This window comes from Spermophilus citellus, assembly GCF_964194105.1.
Source record: "Spermophilus citellus genome assembly, chromosome: 17".
In the NCBI taxonomy this organism is placed as follows: domain Eukaryota; kingdom Metazoa; phylum Chordata; class Mammalia; order Rodentia; family Sciuridae; genus Spermophilus; species Spermophilus citellus.
Window position 1 is genome coordinate 13904057 of NC_138199.1, and position 20952 is coordinate 13925008.

The following is a 20952-nucleotide window of genomic DNA, read 5'->3' on the forward strand; positions in this document are numbered from 1 at the left end:
ACTTTCCTGCTCCAAAATGTCAGGAGCTACAACGCGAATCCTGACTCTCCGCATCCTCTCCAACTCCTTCCATCCGCCTGCGGGCGAATTACTTGCCCTTACTTGTCATGGCGACTGTCCAGCTTTGTGCCAGGAACCTCGCGAGGGTTGCTGGGATTGGGATTTTCCCCTCCCATGTGCTCAGACTGGCGCTAAAAGTTTTGAGCTCCTCAAAAGTCCAGAGCCATCATTCCGGGCGCAGGTAGCTGCGTGGTTCTGAGGAGAACCTGGCGACCGGGCTTGGAGCGTGCTTCCCAGGTCGGTGACACGCTCCCCGGAGGTCGGGGTAAGGTCTCGATTGAGCTTGATGAGTCTTCTCTGAGTCATGGGCTCTTGACTGCTTGTATTTGCAGCTCCAGAGAATCGCGGGGTTTGGGGGGGTGGGGGCAGCGGGGCTTCACTGGGTAAGGGGAAATGGCTAACGGGATCAACATAGAAATGCAGTGTTGGGAGGCTTGGGGGTAGATAACGGGGATGTTACTATCAGCCAGACTCAAAGCTGAACACTTGGGCACGGGGTTGGACTTTGGGGAATCTGGAGCCTTCCAAAAGCCTACTCCCTCCCCCTGCCCCCCCATATGCTCCCATCTACCTAGAGCAGGATGCTGGGAATCTCTTAAATATGATGCACAAAGCACTAGTTTGAGACTTTCTTGAGATGTTGGAGCCCATGACATCCTAGAAGAACCTCGGGTTCCATTCCAAAATTAATTGGGGTGATCGGGAAACCCAAGGCGCTAAGGTCCCCAACTTCCGGACCTTTGTCCTTTCTGAAGTGATCTCTCCAGTGAGCGCCCGGCTCCGTTAGCTGAAGAAAATCCAATTAAAGACTATCAGCTATAGATGTGGGAAGTGCTAAATGAAAGGTTAGCCCGCGAGACGGGTCAGGATCCTGCAGGTCTGAGAGGCCCGGCAGCCCTGTTATTGTTTGGCTCTACATTTACATTTCTGCTACTTGCAGCACCATTTCCGGTTTCTCTTTGTCGGAAGAGCTCACTGTTGTCCTAATAAGAGGGAAGTAGAAAGAAAGAAAATGTATTTTAGGCGGGTTCCTATTGCTTGCGGAAGGAAACTGTTCTACCCCTCTTCCATTCTTTTTCTGAACTACTTGGTTATTGCTTTTGCAAAGGACCGGGTATTTGTTTTGATACAAACCTCAGTCCCTCCCCCTCTTTGAATGGTGTACTCCACCCCCCGGGTCGTCGACAATCTAGAAGGACGCTACCATTATGTAGAAAGACGTGGGGGAGGTGTGTGTAGAAGGCAAAGCCTGGGTTTTTTTGGAAATAGGTACATTCAGGAATCAACTTTTTCTTGAAAGAGAGCAATGATAGGGCGTTTGTTTGGGAAACACGATTTATCCAGCATCCGGTTTTGGGCTGAGCCATTCCAATTCTGGACGCAGACCGAACGTCGTGAAAGCGGAAGGGGAGGGCCTTGCGGAGAGACACCCCGAGGTCCTAAGTGCAGTCCTAGTCCAAGCCACTTCTTCCAAGTGGGAGGTAGCGGAACACTTCCAAATCCCATGCAAATCAATTTCTCTTATATGCATAATTTGGGGCTGGTCGTTTCTTTCACTAGTTACCGCCCACTTTATGTATACTGTGTGCTCTATTTATGTGGTGTTCCTTTTTCTAAATACGGGTTGCATTTATATAGATCTAAAGCTTCGGCTTTTGGTAGCAGGGGGTGAAGGAGGGAATGCAGGCTGTGGAACGTTGAAGGGGGGAGGTGCGCTGCAGCAAGGGTTGTCTTGTTATGCAGATAAAGTCTCCCAGGTAACTGCCTTTGTGGCAATCTCTGACTGAACTAAGTGTCGGAATCCCATTCTCTTCTTAATATGAAAAGATCTTTCCAAGACCGTAACGGGGGATGTCTCAGAGCAATGCCTGTGCCTGCTTCTGCTGTTTACTAATGTATATGTATGTGTAATATATTTTTTGAAAGCCACAGTTTTCAGAACTAGCCTTGTGTCTGCAGAGGTGTGCAGTTTCTCTGAATAATTTAGTACAGTAATCCCAAGATATCCACACTAGGTGGGGGAGGGGCGTTGGTTCCAGGATGCTCAAATTCCTTACAGAAAAGGGCATAGTATATTTCCTTTAACTTATGCATATTCTCACATGTGCTTTAAATTATCTCTAGACTACTTATAATATTTAAAACAATGTAAATGCTGTTTAAATAGTTGTTATACTGTATTGTTGAGAAGAAAAAAGATCTGTACATGTTCAGTACAGGCAGCAGCAACAACTTTTTAAAATAGAAGATGTGCAAAATTGTAGCAAATCAAACCTGGTTATGTGTAAAAAGAATAAATATATTCTAACCTAGAGTGGTTTATCCCAGAATCGCAATGTTACTTTGCCATTCAAAAATTAATCTGTAAATTACCAGTTAACAGGATTAAAATTCTATAATGATTTCAACAGATGCAGAAAAAGCAGTTGACAATATTCAAAAGTTATTCATGATTCTAAAAAAACCTCAGAGCGAACTAATGAGGGAAATTTTTCTTGGTTTGATTAAAAAGGCATCTACAATTAAGTATTAAGATACTTAATGGTTAAAAAAATTTAAAAAGTTTAAAAAAAGATACTTAATGGTAGAAAACTGAATGTTTTTCATCTTAAGATCAGGAACTAGGGCTGGGGCTCAGTGATAAGAGTGCTTGCCTACCACGTTTGAGGAACTTGGTTCTATCCTAAGCACCACATAAAAAATAAATTAATAAAATAAAGGTATTTTAAAAGATCAGGAATTAGAAAAGGATTTTATTTTCATCACTTCAGCATTGTACTGGAGGTCCTAATCAGGCAAGAAAAAGAAATAATGATTAGAAAAAGAGTCTTTTTTTATTTACAGCCTGTGTGATTATTTATATAAAAAGTCATAAATGGAAAATTTGAAAAATCAACCAGAACTAAGAAGTAAATACTGCAGAGTATTTACTTTTTTTTTTAGACAGAGAGAGAGAGAATTTTTTTTTATTTTATTTTTTTAGTTTTCAGTGGACACAACATCCCTGTTTGTATGTGGTGCTGAGGATCGAACCCTGACACTACGGGTTGAGCCACATCCCCAGCCCCCAGAGTATTTACTTTTAAAAACAGTAGCCTTGGGCTGGGGCTAGGGCTCAGAGGTAGAGTGCTAGGCACTGGGTTCCATCATCAGCACCACATAAAAATAAATCAATAAAATAAAGGTATTATGTCCAACTACAACTAAAAAAAAAAAAATTATTAAAAAAAAACAGTAGCCTTCATAGTAGCATCCAAAACAGTGTCATGCTCAGGGATAAATTTAGCAAAATGGATAAAAGCTCTGCATTGAAAACTATAAAATATCACTTAGAGAATTGAAGGATGGTTTTAAATAATGGAGAGAGATTCTATTGATGGATTAGAAGATGTAGTGATGTGATGAATCCCAATAAAAATCTTTGTAGTCTTGTTTGTACAAATTGACAAGCTGGTTCCAAATTGAAAAAAAAAAATAGTACAGAGTTGGAGGTCTTCTTTTATTTATTTATTTATTTATTTATTTATGAGATGCTGGGGATTGAACCTTGGACCTCCTGTGAATTGACTATAAAGTTGTATAATTGATCTAAACATAAAACCATGATGCATGCCTATAAGGCTGAAGCAGGAAGATCTGAAGTTTAAGGCCAATCTGAGTAACTTAGTGAGACCCTATCTCAGAATTTAAAAAGGCCGGGGCTGGGGATATTGCTCGGCGGTAGAGTGCTTGCCTAGTACGTGTGAGACCCTGGGTTTGATCCTCAGCACCACATAAAAATAAATAAAATAAAGGTATTGTGTGCAACTACAACTAAAAAATAAAGTTTAAAAAAAAAAAAGGCTTGGGGCTGGCGATGTGGCTCAAGTGGTAGCGCACTCACTCAATGGTAGAGCACCCCCTGGGTACAACGGCTATAATCGGTAATACAAAAATAAATGAGTAAATACAAAATAAATAAGTGCATACATACAAACACATACACCACTCTGAAACTTACTTTCAGAAGAAAACCTGGACACCAATTCTTTTTTTTTTTTTTAATATTTATTTTTTAGTTGGACACAATATCATTTATTTATTTTTATGGTGTGCCGTGCCGAGGATCGAACCCAGGGCCTTGCATGTGTTAGGCAGAGTGGCTAAGAATATAGGTGAGATAATAAAGGGAGCATATGGATTATTCATGAAACTGGGTGATAGATACATGAGGGTACATTCTTTTTCCTTTTTGTAATGTGTTAGAATTTTTCCATAAGAAGTTCTTTCCTGTTTTTGTTTTTGTGGGCTACTGGGAATCAAATTCAGGGCCTTGGACCTATCTGGCAAGCACTCTGCCACTGAGATATATCCCCAACCCCAAAAAATATCCTTTTTTTTTTTTTTTCCACTTTTCGGTGGATACAACATCTTTATTTTGTTTTTATGTGGTGCTGAGGATCGAACCCAGCGCCCCGCACATGCCCAGAGAGCGCGTTACCGCTTGAGCCACATCCCCAACCCCCAAAAGATATTCTTATACCAGTCTTGGTGAAACCTTAGGAAAACATTGGGCACAGTGGTGCACACCTGTAACCACAGCAGCTCAAGAGGCTGAGGCAGAAGATTACAAGTTTAAGGTCAGCCTAAGCAACTTAGTAAGTCCCCTAAGTATTTAGGAAGAATTTGTTTTAAAAAATAAAAAGGGCTGGGGTGTTGCTTAGTGGTAAAGTGCCCCTGGATTCAATCCCCAATACCAAACAAAAAAAGAAAAAGCAAGCAAGCAAACTTAGGAAAATATTATTCAGTTTTTGAGATGTCCCAGATTCACATCCCTGGTTCTGCCCTATAGTTTTAAAAACCTTGGTAAATGACTTAATACTTCAACTCTCAGTTCCTTCATCTATTGTTGAAACCTACCTTGCTTGCTTTTAGTGGGAGGCCTGTAAGTCTATAGGGCCTACAGCAGCTGATACTGTTAAGACTTATTATAATGGTCCCTGCCCCTCCTTGGGGTCTCAGATGAGCTTACTGCCTTCCCACCCGGCATTTCCTTAAACACTGACCCCACCAGAACCATTTGGTAGGTCCAGTTCAGCTTGACACGTTCATATCATGGCCTCCACCATGTAGGCTTAGGTCCTGACTTCCTTCACCAGACTCCTAAGCGCAAGAAGTAAAATCAAGAATCAATAAATGGGATGGACTCAAACTAAAAAGCTTCTCAGCAAAGAAGAGAGAGCCAACAGAATGGGAGAAAACCTTTACCACATTTACCTCAGAGAGAGCACTAATCTCCAGAAGAACTCCAAAAACTGAACACACATACACACACACACACACACAAAATAAATAAATAAAATAAAATTTAAAAAAAAAACAATCCAATCAATAAATAGGCTAAGGAGCTGAACAGACATTTCACAGAAGAAATATAATCAATCAACAAACATGAAAAAGTGTTCATCATCTCTGGCAATTGGAGAAATGCAAATCAAAACTACTCTTAAGATTTCATCTCACTCCAGTCCAAACAGCAATTATCAAGAATATGAGCAACAGTAAGTGTTGGTGAGGATGTAGGGGAAAGGGTACACTCATACCTTGCTGGTGGGACTGCAAATTAGTGCAACCACTATGGAAAGCAGTATGGATATTCCTCAAAAAACTTGGAATGGAAATACTATTTGACCCAGCTACCCCACTCCTTAGTTTATCCCGAAAGGATTTAAGATTAGAATATTACAGTGACACAATGTTTATAGCAACTCAATTCATAATAGCTAAGCTATAGAAAAAACCTAGATGACCTTCAACAGATGAATGGATAAAGAAAGTGTAGTACATATACACAATGGAATATTGTACTCAGCCTTAAAGAAGAATGAAATTATGGCATTTGCAAGTAAATGGATGGAGCTCGAGAATATCATGCTAAGTGAAATAAGCCAAACCCAAAGCACCAAAGGCTGAATGTTTTCTCTGATAAGTGGCTGCTGATCCCTAATGAAGGGGGGAGATTGTACAGAGGGGAGTGGGGTATGAGGATGGGAAGAACAGTGGAATGAAATGGACATTGTTACCCTACATATATATATATATATATATATATATATATGAGATTACATTACTGGTGTGACTGCACCATGTTCAGCCAGAGGAAGGAGAAGTTGTGCTCCATTTGTGTACAATGTGTCAAAATGCATTCTGTCACCAATTGGAACAAATTAAAAAATAATAATAACAACCTGAGTGTTAGAGACAAGGAGACTTCCTATGTCTGTGAGGCTGTTTTCCTCCAAGGAGTCAGATACCTTGAGCCACCATCCCAGGAAAGCCCCACTTCCCACTCCTTGTTTACTGAACAGCATTCCCTAAGGAAGTGAACTTCCATTAGCAGGGTGGGAACAGTACCACAAAAGCTGCACTAGGGCTGAGGTTGTGGCTCAGTGGTAGAGCACTTACCTAGCATGTGTGAGGTACTGGGTTCGATTCTCAGCACCACATATGAATAAAAAATAAAGGTCCATTGATACCTAAAAAATATATTTTTTTTAAAAGCTGCACTTGGGCTGGGGTTGTGGCTCAGTGGTAGAGCGCTCACCTAGCATTTCGAGGCCCTGGGTCAATCCTCAGCACCACATAAAAATACATAAACAAAATAAAGGTATTTTAAAAACTCAATTACTTTAAAAAAAAAAAAAAAGCTGCACTGACTCACAAAGTTCTTTCTAAAATAATTAGAACAGGCTGGAGTTGTGGCTCACTGGTAGAATGCTTGCCCAGCACAGGTGAGGCACTGGCTTCCATCCCTAGACCCACATTAAAAAAAAAAAAAAAAAAAACTAAATAAACAAAGGTGTTTGCTGCCCCCGTCCAGCAAGTGCAACTGAACCAAAGTCACTCATGTGAATTTAGGTGACACAGAATACCTTTTTCTATGAGCTTCAGGACAGCTTCTCCGCCTTCCAGCCTCAGGATCCCACAAGGGGGCAAGAGAAAGTCAGGAGAGGCTGGGGGGAGGGGGGAACGCACATTCTGGAGTTGGCTTCTATGCTGTTTCTTAGAACATTCTATTTCCGAAAAAGGGGGGGCAAGGGGTAGGATTACAAAGGAACAGGTGAGTGTAACTCGACCCCACCGGGTAACGCCTGCTCCAGGAACCACACCTCATTATCCCAGCAGAGGTAAAGGTCAAGTTATTGAAGGGCACAATAATTGTTCAGTATCTCTTGCTCAGGACTTAAGGCCAGGTATTTCCAGAGCAGCTCCCAACAGATATTGTGTCCATCTACAACTGAAAATATTAAAAATAACAATAATAATTAGAACAAATATAAGAGGACAGTTATATTAACAGCTAACTTTTGTTGAGCTCTTATGATATGCCAAATACTCTGCTTTGTTTTATTTATTTATTCTTTCATGATGCTGGGGATCCTACCACTGAGCTATACATTCCAACTCCTTTTCTCAGCTCTTTATAAAATGATGATGAATTAAAGTACTATTTTAATAATAAGGTACGTGTTTCAGATCAAAGGACACTAAAGCACAGAAAGGTTAAATAACCTCCCAAAGTTAAACAGCTGCTAGGTAGTGAGCCTGGGATGCAGGCCGAGCTATCTGTCCATATTTCCCCAGGTCCTAGCTGATTTGGCACTAAGACGTAAGAATGAGTAAAACTTGATTCTTCCCTTCATGGGAACCAGATAACAACTATTTTGATTCACTGCTTTTAAAATCAAATAACAAACCTGAATTCTTTGGGATAAAAAGGGGTGCTAGGGATTGAAGGCACAGCCTTGAGCATGCCAGGTAAGTGCTTTATCACTAACTTACACCCCCAGCCTAAAACTCAATTCTTATAAAGTGAAGAGCCAGAAGAATCCAATTGAGATAGGGTACACTATCAAACACAGGGCTTTGGACTTCTGAGCCTCCTCCCCTTTTATTTTTACTCTTGTTTTGATCACTGATCTGTAGGACACCCTGGGCCACTCCATTTCTTTCTTTCCTCCCTGCTCCTGCTCAGCCCTACCCCAAATTGAGGGGCTGTGGTATCTGACCCTTTGCCAACCTCTCATTGAGAGGACTTTCTTCAGCTAAACTGTGCCTTAACCATTTACAGAAGAGAGCTTTTTTACAGAAAAGTCTGATGATAGTAAGCATCTTATTCACAAAATTTAAATATATATATATATATGTTTATTTTTTTAGTTGTAGTTGGACACAATGTCTTTATTTTTATGTGCTGCTGAGGATCAAACCCAGGGCCCCGCCCGTGCTAGGCAAGCACTCTATCACTGAGCCACAACCCCAGCCTCTTATTCATAAATGTTTGAGTGGTCAGTTTTGATAAAAGCTCATTCATTTAACCTCTTCACTTGTCAAGTGGCAAGTGTGGTTATCAGGACGGATAAGATAAACAGTGTGAAAGGATTTTGCAAACACTAGGTACATAAGAAAGAAAACCCTCTATCAACATAAAGGTGGAAGTAAATGCTAAGGAAGATTAGGAAAAAGCCTGCCATTAATGCCACTGCTTGTTTGTGGGGCAGAAAGAAAAGTGCAGTGAGCATTTTTTGGTGAGTATCTCTCTTAGCAAAGCTCAAGAGAGATTTGGCATCAAGAAAGATACCTGGGCTGGGGTTGTAACTTAGTGGTAGAGCGCTTGCCTAGCATGTGTGTGGCACTGGGTTCGATTCTCAGCACCACAAATACATAAAGGTCCGTCAATAACTAATAAAATATTTTAGAAAAAGAAAGGCCAAGCACATGCCTGTAATCCCTGCGGCTCAGGAGAGTGAGACAGGATGGTCGCAAGTTCAAAGCCAGCCTCAGTCATGGTAAGGCGCTAAGCAATGCAGTGAGACCCTGTCTCTAAATAAAATACAAAATAGGGCTGGGGATGTGGCTTAGTGGCCAAGTGCCCCTGAGTTCAATTCCTGGTACCAAAAGAATAAGAAAAGAAAGATAGCCTGGTGTCAGGCATGGTAACACACATCTGTAAGCCTAGCAACTTATCTCAAAATAAAAAGAACTGGGGGTGTAGCTCAGTGATAGAGCTCCCCTAGATTCAATCAATCCTCAATACCACAAAAATAAATAATAAATAAAACACTTCCCTGCCCTGAGGGTGATTATACTCTACTAAAGTAAACAGATGAAATAAACAAGGGAGAAACATCAAACATTAAAATAAGGTGGCTTGGTGGAGTTGAGCTGGCTGGCTATGATTGAGTGGTCTGTGGAAACATCCCTGAGGAAGTGAGACACACATATTGAGGTCTCAGTGGGAAGGAACCAACCACACAGCCAAAGGGGGACTAGAGGTGGAAATGAGTATTGTAGGGGGAACCACTAATTGATTGAGCAGAGAAGGACATTCAAGCTAGTTAGAGCCCCCCAGGAAAGGAAAGGGGAAGGAATCCTTGGTAGTTGTTGAATCAAAGTGGTAGAGAGGGGGTTTTGGGAATGGGCAAGAGGAGAGATGATCATTCTTCACAATTTGTGAAGGCGATCCCAGAAATGGAGCTATGTGGAGGGAGAGAGTGGGCTAGAGTTCAAATTTTGGAAGGCTTGTAGATGTAATGGATGGTTAGAGGCCCCTCTTGGGTTATCTTTTCTGAAGAATTGTGTGACCGGAATGGTCAGGAGCAGCCTGAGAGAAAGGCAGAAGGAGCCCATCTGTTCCTGCTCCCCAGGAAGTCAGGCTGTATCCCCTCCCATATCAGGTTCTCAGGCCCCATTGCCTAGGGTTGGATGTGTCTTATGCTGATTCTCACTTTTCCCCTTGTAGAGGCCAGACTGCATCCTGAACGCTGCTATGGAGGAGCCGCAGTCAGATCTCAGCATCGAGCCTCCTCTGAGTCAGGAGACATTTTCAGACTTATGGAACCTGTGAGTAGATGATTTTTCTCCCCCGCCCCACTTATTTATTTATTTATGATACCAGTCATTGAACCAGAGATACTTAACCACTGATCCACATCCCCTGCCCTTTGTTGTATTTTATTTAGAGACAGGGTCTCACTGATTTGTTTAGAGTTAAAATGCTGAGGCTAGCTTTGAACTCTCCATCCTCCTGCCTCAGCCTCCCAAGCCACTGGGATTACACGCATTCCCCACCATGCCCAGCCTGAGTAGATCCCATGGGAAGGGCAGGCCTGCTGCCCAGTCCCCCACAGATTAACCACCTCCACCTGCCTTCCCCAACCCAGTCCCCAGCCCCCTAGCAGAGGCCTATGGGAAGCAAAAATCAATAGTGCTGACTTTCTGCTCTTATCTTTCAGACTTCCTGAAAACAACGTTCTGGTAAGGACTGGAGCTGGAGGGACTAGGGACTTGGGCTAGTGGGCTGGGAACCCAGCCTTAAGACTCCTCTTTTGTCCATCCACAGTCTCCTGTATTGTCCCCTCCTATGGATGATTTGCTAATATCTTCAGAAGACGTTGAAAACTGGTTTGACAAAGGCCCAGATGAAGCCCTTCAAATGTCAGCAGCTCCTGCACCAAAGGCCCCCACACCAGCGGCCTCTACACTGGCAGCCCCTGCACCAGCCATCTCTTGGCCCCTATCATCATCGGTCCCTTCTCAAAACACCTACCCTGGCGTCTATGGTTTCCGTCTAGGCTTCATTCATTCTGGGACAGCCAAATCAGTCACATGCACGGTCAGTGGCTCTGGGGAGCAGGCTTTCATATGACCTTTCAATGCCTAGTCACAGTCCCCTGTGTTTTGTGTTTTTGTTTTGTTTTGTTGTTGTTGTTTTGGTCTGGAGCTTGAGGATTTCCTCTTTAGCCTTTGACTTCTTAGACATTATTTACATTTTACCCATTTAGTCTGTGGACTTTGACCTCTGTCCCAAAGTTGGAATTTTTTACTAGAGAGACTGAGTCCAGAAGGTCCCTTGAACCCAGGAGTTCAAAGCCAGCATTTGCAACACCATGAAACCCTGTCTTAAACAAAAAGCCAGGAATGTCATATACCTGTAAATCCAGCAACTTGGAGGCTGAGGCAGGAAGATGACATGCTCAAGGCCAGCCTTAGCAACTTAGCAAGACCCTGTCTCAAAGAAATAAAAAGTATTGGGAATGTAGCTCAGTAATAAAGGGACACTGGTTTCGGTCCCTATTGCAAAAAAAAAAAGAGAGAGAGAGAGAGAGAAAATAAACTCCCTATATGTAGACCCTAACTCCATTATCTCTAGGTGCCCAAACAGTGCTTGTTCATTAAATCTCCTTTTTCCCTTGTTTCATTTGTTGGCTTGTCCCCACCCTTCAACTCTTCTCCTTTCTTCTACAGTATTCCCCTTCTCTCAACAAGCTATTCTGTCAGCTGGCAAAAACCTGCCCTGTGCAGCTATGGGTTGACTCAACACCCCCACCTGGCACCCGCGTCCGCGCCATGGCCATCTATAAGAAGTCACAGCACATGACAGAAGTTGTGAGGCGCTGTCCCCATCACGAACGCTGCTCTGATAGCGATGGTTAGTGATCAGGGGCTTAAGATGGATCCAGCTGTCTGCCCAGAGTCCCCAAGCCTCTAATGTGTCCCTGATTGCTCTTAGGCCTGGCCCCTCCTCAGCATCTCATCCGAGTGGAAGGAAATTTGCGTGCAGAATATTTGGATGACAGAAACACTTTTCGACACAGTGTAGTGGTGCCCTATGAACCTCCTGAGGTTTGCTTTGGCAGCTGGGGTCTCTGGGAGGAGGGGACTGGAAGGGATTGTCATTGGCTATTCAGGGGGAAGTAGGGAACTTTGTCTTGCTTTTTTTTTTTTTTTTTTTTTTAAGTACTGGGGATAGAACTCAGGGCCTCACATATGTTAGGCCAGTGTTCTACCACTGAGCCACACTCCCAGCCTGTCTGCTTCTTATTCAGTGTCTTCCCAACCTTGGAAAATTTGCAGAGGAAAAAGGGTTACCCCTATTTCCTTAAGTGAAGAAACGGAAGTTTCTAGAGGCTGCAGGCCTCCCTGCCTGACACTGATCTTGTTCTTCCCAGGTCGGCTCTGAGTGCACCACCATCCACTACAACTACATGTGCAACAGCTCTTGCATGGGAGGCATGAACCGACGGCCCATCCTCACCATTATCACATTGGAAGACTCTAGGTAGGGATCCGCATGCCACCCTTCACACTGGCGTGCTCCTTTCCAGCCTCTGCCTGTCCCTGTCCCCACCCCCTACCACACTGTCTCTCATTGTTAACTTTCACCCTTCCTCCACAAGTAGGACTTCCTCTGCTGTTTTCTCTCACCTTCCTATTCTCTGGTTTTGGGATCTATCTTACCATTGGCTTCTCCTTAGTGTCCCTGGAGCAGGAGCTCAGGCTCCAGAGGGGAAAAATGCAATTAGGAGTAGGTGGGGCCTGATTTACGGACAGGGTGAGTAGGACCCAGTTTTCTAATTTCCTCCTCCTTCTCTCATCCTGTACAGTGGTAACCTGCTGGGACGGAACAGCTTCGAGGTACGCGTGTGTGCTTGTCCCGGGAGAGACCGCCGCACCGAGGAGGAAAATTTCCGCAAAAGAGGAGAGCCTTGCCCTGAGCCACCACCAGGGAGTACTAAGCGAGGTAAGTAAGCAGGACAAAAAGAGGTGGACGGGGAAGAGAGGGTGTGGTTCTGCCCAAAATTCACTCAATTTTCTCACCTTTTCCCCAGCACTACCCACTGGCACCAGCTCCTCTCCCCAGCCAAAGAAGAAACCACTGGATGGAGAATATTTCACCCTTAAGGTACCAAGTCTGAGAGAAACACTAAGTCTCTTGCACATACTAATTGGAATTGAAGAAAATATGTATTTATTATTTCCTCTGTTCATATCCTAGACTCTTAGAGTAAGTTATTATCAGGTTGCAAGTTTTCAGCCTAGCACTTTTGGCTGCTTTACCTGCAATTAGGGCATTTGTCATCAGAGGATAGTGCTGCCTCAGACAGTGACCCTTGGTTGTACCCAAAGTGAGAACACTTTGTATAAAGTGAGAATGCTTGTACCATAGTATAATGCTTCTCCACTTATGATGGAATCGCCTCCCAGTAAGCCCATTGTAAGCTGAAAACATTAACAAATCAAAAGAGCATTTGGGCTGGGGTTGTGGCTAGATTGTAGAGTGCTTGCCTAGCATGTGTGAAACCCTGGGTTCAATCCCCAACACTGCATTTAATCCACCTAACTTATCATACATCACAGGTGAGCAATACAGTATACAGTACAATATCATGGTCATGGTCATGTGGCTGACAGACCTGCAGCTTACTGCCACTGCCCCATATTGACAAAGGGTATCATACTACATAATGCTAGTCTGTAAAAGACCCAAAATTGATATCCACTTTCTACTATCACTTTTGCACCATTGTAAAATAAAAAACCACTGTAAGTTCAGGACCATCTGTATTTTTTTTAATTTATTTATTTTTTTTATTGGTTGTTCAAAACATTACCACCATCTGTATTAATAAGGATCATCTTTCAAAAGGAAAATTGTTGGGCTCAGGGTATAGCTCAGTGGTAAAGCACTTGCCTAATATGTTTGAGACCCTGGGTTCCATCTCCAGCCCTATAAAAAGGGGGAAAAAAAAAATGTTTCAAGACAGACATGGTGGTGTATGCCTGTAATCCCAGTGGTTTGAGATGCTAAGGCAGGAAGACAGCAAGTTTGAGACAAACCTCAGTAACTTAGTGAGACCCTGTCTCAATAAAAAATGAAAAGGGGACTGGGGATGCAGTCAGTGGTAAAGTATCCCTGGGTTCAGTCCCTTGTACAAAAAAAAAACATGAGCCAGAGACTTGGGACACTGAAGTAGGGGGGTTACAAGCTCAAGGCCAACCTTGTAACCTAGCAAGACCGTTTCTCAATAAAATTTGAAAAAAAGGGCTGGGGACTAGCTTAAGTCTTAGAGTGCCCCTGGGTTCAATCCCTAGTAGTATGCCTCCCTCCAAAAAAGAAGACAGCTAGAAAATGGTTCTGTGACTTTGCCCAACTTTCTCCATCCCCCTTCACCCCTGCTGCAGATCCGTGGCCGTGCACGCTTTGAGATGTTCCAAGAGTTGAATGAGGCCCTGGAGCTCAAGGATGCCCAGGCTGAAAAGGAGCCAGGGGAGAGCAGGCCTCACCCCAGGTGAGTGACTGTGACTGGGCCCTGTCCCCTCCCTACTAGATTGGAAAACCATAGGACTCCATTCCAATTCTACCTTCATGGTAAAAGATAGTAGATCCCATCCCACTGGTCCTGTCCCTTCTCAGTGTTCCTTAGTGTTCCTCCTGTTATATCATACAACCATGTCCCTGTCTCTGGCTCCTCTAACGTAGCGATGAGCATGAATGTTTCTTTGCCATCTTGGCAAATCCTAACTCAGAGCTGAGGGGTTGAGGGGTGGGAAGCCTAGTAATTTTATGAAACTGATGGTCAGAACCAGTTGGGGGTCACTAAACCCTGCCAAGTACTAGCAGGTACTCTGTGATCTTGTTACTCGCCCTTCTCATGCTGTTTCCTCGTGGTATAAGGGAAGATGAAGGGATTGATACACACAGGTACCCCCCAAGTGCTCAGCGAACATGTATGACCGTCTTAATTTAAATTCCCCTTGTGCCAGCCTTACGTCATCTTTCCTCATCCCCTTTTCTGTTTTCCCTACAGCTACCTGAAGTCCAAGAAGGGGCAGTCTACCTCCCGTCATAAAAAAATAATATTCAAGAGAGAGGGGCCTGATTCAGACTGACATCCTCTGACTCTTGTCTCCCACCCCCACCCCTGCCCTCCTTCCCTAGCATTTTGGAACTTGGGTGCTTGAATCCCTGCTTAGTATAGATGTGCCTCAGAAATGCCTAGAAATTCTGCCATTTGTCTTGTCAAGTCAGCCTGCACTGGTGTTTTGGGGAGAGGTGAGAGCTAAGACAGACCTATGGCTTAGCTTTAACTGTGAAGAGTGGGAGATGGAAGAAAATATTCTTGCATGTAAGGGTTAACCTACAACCAGCCATCCGATGGGTTAAAAGCCCTTCTTCAACCATACCAACCAGAAAAGCTATCTTCAAGTTGTTTAATTTCTCCTAACTTCAATACCCACATCTATAAAACGTTGATCATCGTACCTACCTCAAGGGGTTTGTTGTGAGGGTTAATGAAATAACGTATGTCTGGCTTTGAACTGCCTTGTATTAGGAGGTGGCTGGGACTTGGCCCCCTCGTGGTTGTTGGTTTTCTGCCCCTGTTAGGGCAATGTGTTGATGGTTTCCAAGATTGAGCAGCTGGTTAAAGGGAAGGAGTTGCCAAGTCTCTGCCAGCCAGCCAAATCCTGTCCAACCTCTTGTTGAACCTTGGCACCTGAAATGAAATCTCATCCCATCCCACAGCCTGGAGGATTCCATCTCAGGTTTATATAGGATCTGTGTCCACCAAGATCTGTTTTACTTCCCCCATATGCTCAGGGTCAGGTTTTTGTAGTTTTGGGGGGTTTTTTAATTTTTTTATTTGTTTGTTGGCACCCTGAAAGACAAATCTGCCTTTGTCACCCCATACCCTTTCTCTCATTTTATATCCCCTTTTTATATCGATTTCTTGTTTTACAATAAAACTTTGCTACCACCTGTGTGTTTGGATGGGTGTCCACACTGGCTGCCTGGGACCCCAGGTGCAGGGATGAGTACGGAGGTCAAGTTGGGAGATAGCCCCCTGGGTCTCCAGGATGGGTGGGCTGAAGCGGGTGGGGGCAGCGCTTAGGCTCCAGGAGGGGAACAAAGGCTGGGGACTGGGTCAGTCTGTGGGCTGCATGACAACAAGGGAGAGGGGTGACTCCATTCATAACTTGGGAACCAACTGTCCCTCCTCCCCTCCTGCCAGGGCTGGCACAAAGTTCTCACCCGCCCCTGCTTCTAGGGTTGGGCTGCTGTCTCCTCGGCAGCCTCTCACTAAGGATTATGGGATTTAAATGTCTGATTTAGCAAGCCTGAGCCTCCCGGGTAGCCATCTGCTCTACAGAAAAGGGGCAGGGTACCTGGGTCCCCAAGGGGAAGGGAGTGGGTGCTACTGGATGAATAGAAAGACCAGTGGAGGCCTGTCATATGGGGTCCCAGGGAACGGGGGCAGCTAAGGTGAGAGTTGGGGCTTTCCCAGCATCCTCTCATCCTGGGCCTGGTGCCAGGCAGTTGAATGAATTGAAGCTTTACACTCTGCCAGGAAAACCTTTGAAAGGGCTTCTTGGGCTAGGGAGGACAGTCAGGGTTGGGGAGCCCAGCATGCCCTGCCTGCCCTGTTGCTTAGTGCTGCTGACTCCTAGGGAGGGGTGCTGGGGGCCAGGCTTTCCCCATTGGAGGCTGTGTCTTGAGCCAGTGCCCACAGGGATAACAAGTCAGTAGGCACATGGCTTGGCCTCTTGTCTTTTCCCTGGTGGTGGTGCGAGGGGTCTAAGGTACAGAGAGACCTTGGAGCCACCATCTATAACCTATAAATCAGTGCCTATGGGGGTTTGCCTTGCCCATGTCCCAGACACCTAGGAAGACACCCCATCCTCAACACCACCATTTTTCTTGCTCACTAGGAAATGAGTATCAAATGCTCTTCCAAGAGACCCAGCTTCACTTCTTTGGGATAATAACTTTATTCATTCATTGGTGGTGCTGGGAATCAAACCCAGAGCCTTGCACATGATAGGCAAGTGCTCTGCCACTGGGATACACAACCCCAGCCCCAGATACTTTAATTTTTGTCTTTTTCCCCAACCTACTAGGCAAACCAGAACTCCTGAAACTCAGTTCTTACTCCTTTGAGAAGCAAAGGACACTTATAAGCTTCATTGTTCCTTTTTTCTCCAGTTTTATTGGGAGGTACAATTGACCCCAAAATAGGTACACAGTATGATAACTTGAGCATGGCATGCTAATGCTCACCTGCAGTCCAGACGCTCAGGAGGCTGAAGTGGAAAGATCTCTTGAGCCCAGGAGTCAACATGCACACATCATAAGATGATTACTGCAATTAATACAGCTCTCACCATGCAGTTACCATTTGTGTGTATGTGGGCAATGGACACAAGATCTACTCTGCAAATTTCTGCTAAACAGAAAAGTTGTCTTTTTTTCTTTTCTGTGCTGGGAATTGCATGGATCAAACCCTAGCCTTGCACATAGTTGGCATGTTCCTCTAGACTGTGTCCTTAGCTGTTTTTTACTGTTGTACTGCAAAAAGCCGATCCATTCTGGCTCCATAGATTCCTTCTTTGTGAGCTGATTTTCAAGCCAGCTCTGCAGTGAGCTGTGTGAACTTCCATGAGTCACAGACCTCTCTGGTTCCACTTATTGCCATCTTTCCTTCTGGTTGTAGTCATATCTTCTTTCCATCTACTCAGTAGGTTTTCACCTGTGCCTTATTCTATCGAACAGTGAGGACCTGTGGGCAACTCTGCCCTGCAGCTGAAAGAGCCCTTATCCAACTGAGATCTGGAATCAAATCTTGCAGTTTCCTCCTGGCTCTAATCCAAGTTTGCATTTTTATGTCAGTATGTCCCTTTTTCTTTTCAACAGGGCAGGGGAGTGTGGGAATTGAAACCAGGTCCTTGAGTGTGCTCTATCCCTCTATCCCCCATTCTATTTTTTAATTTAGAAAACTTTACTAATTTCAGTAACTCAGGTGCCCAAATCTATAAGTGGTACTCTGGGAAAATAGAGCCTTAAATGCTCTCATTGTTAAAAAGGAAAGAAAGGAAGCTGGTGGCCCATACCTATAATCCAACTACTCTGTGGGGCTAAGGCAGGGTTCTAAGTTCCAGGCCAGCCCGGGCATCTCAGATAGATCCTGTCTTAAAAATAAAAAAGTGTTGAAGAGGGCTGGGATTGTGGCAAAGTACTTGCCTAGCATGTGTGAGACACTGTGTTTGATTCTCAGCACTGCATATAAATAAAATAAAGGTCCCTCAATGACTAAAAAAAAATATTTTAAAAAAACGTGTTGAGGGTATAGCTCAATGGTAGAGCATCCCTGGTTCAATTCTCAGTACCATCAAAAAAATAAAAATTTTGCTGAGGGCTGGGAATGTAGGCTCAGTGATAGAGCACTTGCCTAGCATGAATGAGGCCCCAGGTTCCATCCCTGTCATAAGAGGGAAGAAAATTATGCTGACTTCATTAATATTAAAAACTTTATGAAGATACTGAAAAATGAGAAACCAAATTCATTTATAAATATAGATGCAAGATTCTAAAATATTATCAGAATAGAATAGTGAATTTTAAAAATGTTATAACCAAATAGTTTATTTGAGGAGCACAGAATTGGTTTAACAGAGAATCTATCAATGTAATTAATTATATTAACAAAGAGAAATTTATATGATCATATCAACAGAGGCTGAAAGGAATTTCATTAAATTTCAGCAGCCATTCCTTAAAAAAAAAAAACTTTAATTAAAACATAAAGGACTGGTATTAGAATACCAATAAGTCGGTACTATCCTAAATAATTAAACACTAAGATAATTTCAATTAAAATGGAAATTAAACCACTGGTTTAAAAAAAAAAAAAACTGCCATTTGGTGGGGGAAGGGGAGGCTTGCTAGGGATTGAACCCAGGTCCTTACACATGTTAAGCATGTGTGTTCTACCACTAAACTATATCACCATCCAAAGTTTTAAATTTAAAGAAAATAATAAATGCCCAGTAGTTGTTTAAAAAGCAGGATGGGGATGTTGGGGTTGTGGCTCAGCAGTAGAGCACTTGCTAGCACATGCAAGGCCCTGGCTTCGATCCTCAGCACCACATATAAATAAATAAAATAAGGAGGTATTGTTTCCAACTACCACTAAAAACTATTAAAAAAAAAAAAAAAGGATAGGAGGCTGGGGATATAGCTCAGTTGGTAGTGTGCTTACATTGCATGCACAAGGCCCTGGGTTTAATCCCAGCACCACCAAAAAAAAAAAAAAAAAAACAGAATGGGACTATGGGTATGGCAGTGGAAGAGGGCTTGCCTAGCATGCAGGAAGTGCACACCTGATTCCCAGCACCACACCAAAAAAAAAGGGGGGGGGGGGGAAGGCCCTATTTCCTTGACAGATATCAGAAAACATCTATAAAATTCCAGAAATCAGCCAGGTGCAGTGGCACACTCCTAGTCCCAGCTACTTGGGACACATTAAGACAGGAGGATTCCAGGTCTGAGCCCAGCCTGGGTTAAAAAAAAAAAAAAAAAAAAAGGTCTGGAGATATAGCTCAGAGATAGAAGACTCTAGATTCAATCCCCAGTTCCTGGGGTGCGGGGTAGGAAGCCTTCTGTAATCAGATCACTATGTCTTGGCTTATGAATTGGTAGACAAGCCAGGGGAAGTAACGAGTCCAGATCACTGCATATAGGAACATCATTATATGATCAAAGTTGACATTTCAACTCAATGTGAATAAATTATAGCTGTTGTTTTCAAATAAAGTTAGCACAACTAGAAAAATAAAAATAATATTGGGCTAGGTACAGTGGTCAATGCCTGTAATCCCAGAAGCTTTTGGAGGCTGAGGCAGAACTGCAAGTCCAAAACCAGCCTCAGAAACTTAGCAAGCCCCTAAACAACTTAGTGAGACTCTGTCGCTAAAATTTAAAAAAAAAAAAAAAAAAAAAAAAAAAGCTGGGGGTGTGGTTCAGTGCCCCTGATTACAAAAAAAAAAAAAAAAAAAAAAAAGGTCAGGGCACAGTGATTCACAACTATAATCCTCACAACTCTGGAGGCTGAAGCAGGAGGATCACAAGGTCCTCTTGGCAATTTAACAAGACTTTTCTCAACACACAAAAAAGGGACTGGGGGTGGGAGGCTGGGCGCCGTGACCCACTCCTATAATCCCAGTGGTTCAGGAGGCTGAGAAAGGAGGATCATGAGTTCAAAGTCAGCCTCAGCAATAGCAAGGCACTAAGCAACTCAATGAGACCCTGTCTCTAAATAAAAATACAAAACAGGGCTGGGAATGTGGCTCAGTGGTCGAATGCCCAAGTTCAATCCCCAGTACACCCCACAAAAAAAGGACTGGGGGTGTAGCACAGTGACAGAGCACCCCTAAGTTAAATCTCAGTCACTTAAGGGGAAAACCTATGTATGCATTAAAGTTGTTGTTCAAAGTAAATACTAAGACCAACTTGTTGCAAAAACAAAAAGCAAAAAACAAGCCCCACAAAGAAAATAAAAATTAGCTATCAACACATTCCCTCCCCCATAACCACAATAAACATTGTAAATATCCATTCATCTTTTGTTTTATATGGACAACGTGTGTGTGTGTGTGTGTGTGTGTGTGTGTGTGTACACATAAAATTAGGACCCTACAGTTCCTAATCTCTTTTGATTTTGAAATCTCTTTCTCCTGGTCAATTTTTCCCACCTGTCTCTAAACTTGTGGATACTCTTCTGTGCCAAACTACTCCATCCTTTTAAGCTCCAGTTTCAAGTTGCTTCCTCTAAGAAACCTTCCCTTCAGAGCCCCCAACAGAAAGTGTGGACCACTCTTAATTTTGTCATTACCAATTCTATGACCTTCCTTGAAGCACATCGGGGTCTACCGTGTATGAAAGTTTCTCCTGTGCTCTTCACCTCTCCCATTAAACTAGGGAGCTCCTTTGGGACAGGGAGTCTGCCTCTTTCATAAGTATGTCCTATGGTGCCTAGAATGCATACAGTAGGCACTTTATAAGTCTCTCTGTACAAGAGAATGTAGGCTTCCTTCCCTCTTGAGTGATCTCAAGATAGTGTGTATTAAATTAGTTGAAGGCGAAGAGGGTGGATGCTGGGACACTGGAAGGAAAGAGTCAAAGCTGGGAGCAGCCATTTAAAACTGGCATAACCCTTGGGATCACCCAAATCCACCCTCTACTCACCTCCCAGGGTGGTTCTAAATGATCAGAAAGGAAAAGCCTGCACACAGGGC

The 20952-nt window shown here is 43.5% G+C and overlaps 1 protein-coding gene across 1 annotated transcript; it reads left to right on the top strand.

The window, feature by feature from the left end:
• The first annotated feature begins 171 nt into the window (after window positions 1-171).
• TP53 (tumor protein p53) lies at window positions 172-15632 on the top strand. Its single transcript, XM_081272221.1, has 11 exons — window positions 172-325; window positions 9842-9942; window positions 10335-10356; window positions 10442-10714; window positions 11347-11530; window positions 11612-11724; window positions 12051-12160; window positions 12486-12622; window positions 12711-12784; window positions 14065-14171; window positions 14691-15632. Exons 2-11 carry the CDS (start codon window positions 9869-9871, stop codon window positions 14770-14772), a joined length of 1176 nt encoding a protein of 391 aa, XP_081128347.1. The 5' UTR covers window positions 172-325; window positions 9842-9868; the 3' UTR covers window positions 14773-15632.
• Window positions 15633-20952: the final 5320 nt, after the last annotated feature.